At 41.2% G+C, this 1,482-nt stretch overlaps 1 protein-coding gene across 1 annotated transcript in view; it reads left to right on the forward strand.

Moving 5' to 3' along the window:
* Window positions 1–1,255, forward strand: part of Ptger2 (prostaglandin E receptor 2) — a 14,855-nt gene extending 13,600 nt beyond the window's left edge. Inside the window, exon 2 of the mRNA XM_021204062.1 lies at window positions 324–1,255. Coding sequence (XP_021059721.1) covers window positions 324–569 — 246 coding nt within the window. The 3' untranslated portion in view covers window positions 570–1,255. The remainder of the gene's footprint in view (window positions 1–323) is intronic.
* Window positions 1,256–1,482: the final 227 nt, after the last annotated feature.

A 1,482-nucleotide genomic window follows, 5' to 3' on the forward strand; every position in this document is an offset into this window, starting at 1 on the left:
TTTTTTGAGACAGGGTTTCTCTGTATAGCCCTGGCTGTCCTGGAACTCACTTTGTAGACCAGGCTGGCCTCGAACTCAGAAATCCGCCTGCCTCTTCCTCCCAAGTGCTAGGATTAAAGGCGTGCACCACCACGACCGGCTTTCTTAAAGTTCATGGGGAAATGATGATGTAATAATTTGTGTAGGAGATTTTTTTTTTGCCACCTACCCTTTCACTGCCACTACCACACAAAACAAGGCTTAATCTCAAGAAACAACAGAGTATCTAAGTTGGCATGTTCACAGTGTAGACCTGACATCGTTTTCCTCTCTGCTTCTTTCAGATCTTTGCTTACATGGATGAAACCTATTCCCTAAAGGAGAAGTGGGACCTCCGAGCTCTTCGGTTTTTATCAGTTAACTCTATAATTGATCCTTGGGTCTTTGCTATACTTAGGCCTCCAGTCCTGAGGTTAATGCGCTCAGTCCTCTGTTGTCGGACTTCACTGAGAACACAAGAAGCTCAACAAACTTCCTGTTCTACCCAGTCCAGTGCCAGTAAACAGACTGACCTTTGTGGACAGTTGTGAGGATGCGCTTCACGAGGGAACCTCTGAAGAAGTCTTTAAATGGCCTCGCTGGAGAAATGTAAAAGGCTGGAATATAAACAGAATAGCCTTGCTCTGAGAAGAGATGAAACAGACTTTATGAGGTGGTTTGGGCCGCAGATGTGATGACCCTTTGTGGAAAGTGTCAGAGGATGTATAAAGTTCACATTATGTGACCTTTGGAGGACAATTGGCTGCGTCTAAGACCCAGTTGATTTAAGCTTTCCTGTTGAGTGACAAAGCATGTGGTTTCGTAATTTTTTTTTAAAACGCTACGTGGTTACTGTTTTAATTTCAATGCCACTGCTGTTATAAATGCAGTCAGACCAAATGAAACTCATTCTCTAGGAAGTCAACTCATGCAAGCGATGAAGCAAGCAGAGCAGACAAGTTGCTGTCTCGTGATTGCTTAATAGACTCTTTATTTGGACCATGAAGTTGAATGCCATGGGCCCCTTTTACTGTGCGTGCTCATGTAGGAGTCCTCTCTGGAAACTACTGTGCCACCCTTGAAAGGATGCACTGATTTGGTTAATGCCAGTTAATCCTTTAGGAGCTCTGTCACGTTGTCAGATTATTTATTCTGTCTTGTCTGTTGTGAGAAGGCTACTGAAGAAAACTTCAGAAATTTGCATCTCACAAAGAAATAATTAAAAAATTAATTTTAATTAGTGTTCTTCAGTTTTTGTGTAGAGGAAGATTTTTCACAGTTGTATCTGAGTTCAGGTTTTAGGATCAAACTCTGAAAATTCAAGTCTATTTTTCAGGTTCACTAGAATCCTTCTACTGTTGGTACTAGGGACATAACTAACATACACATACACATACACTACAAGATGTTTGATTGTGCCATATCAAACTCTTTTGTCTGTATTTTTATTGAGGGAACATATTT

Source organism: Mus pahari, chromosome 8 (assembly GCF_900095145.1).
Source record: "Mus pahari chromosome 8, PAHARI_EIJ_v1.1, whole genome shotgun sequence".
Classification (NCBI taxonomy): domain Eukaryota; kingdom Metazoa; phylum Chordata; class Mammalia; order Rodentia; family Muridae; genus Mus; species Mus pahari.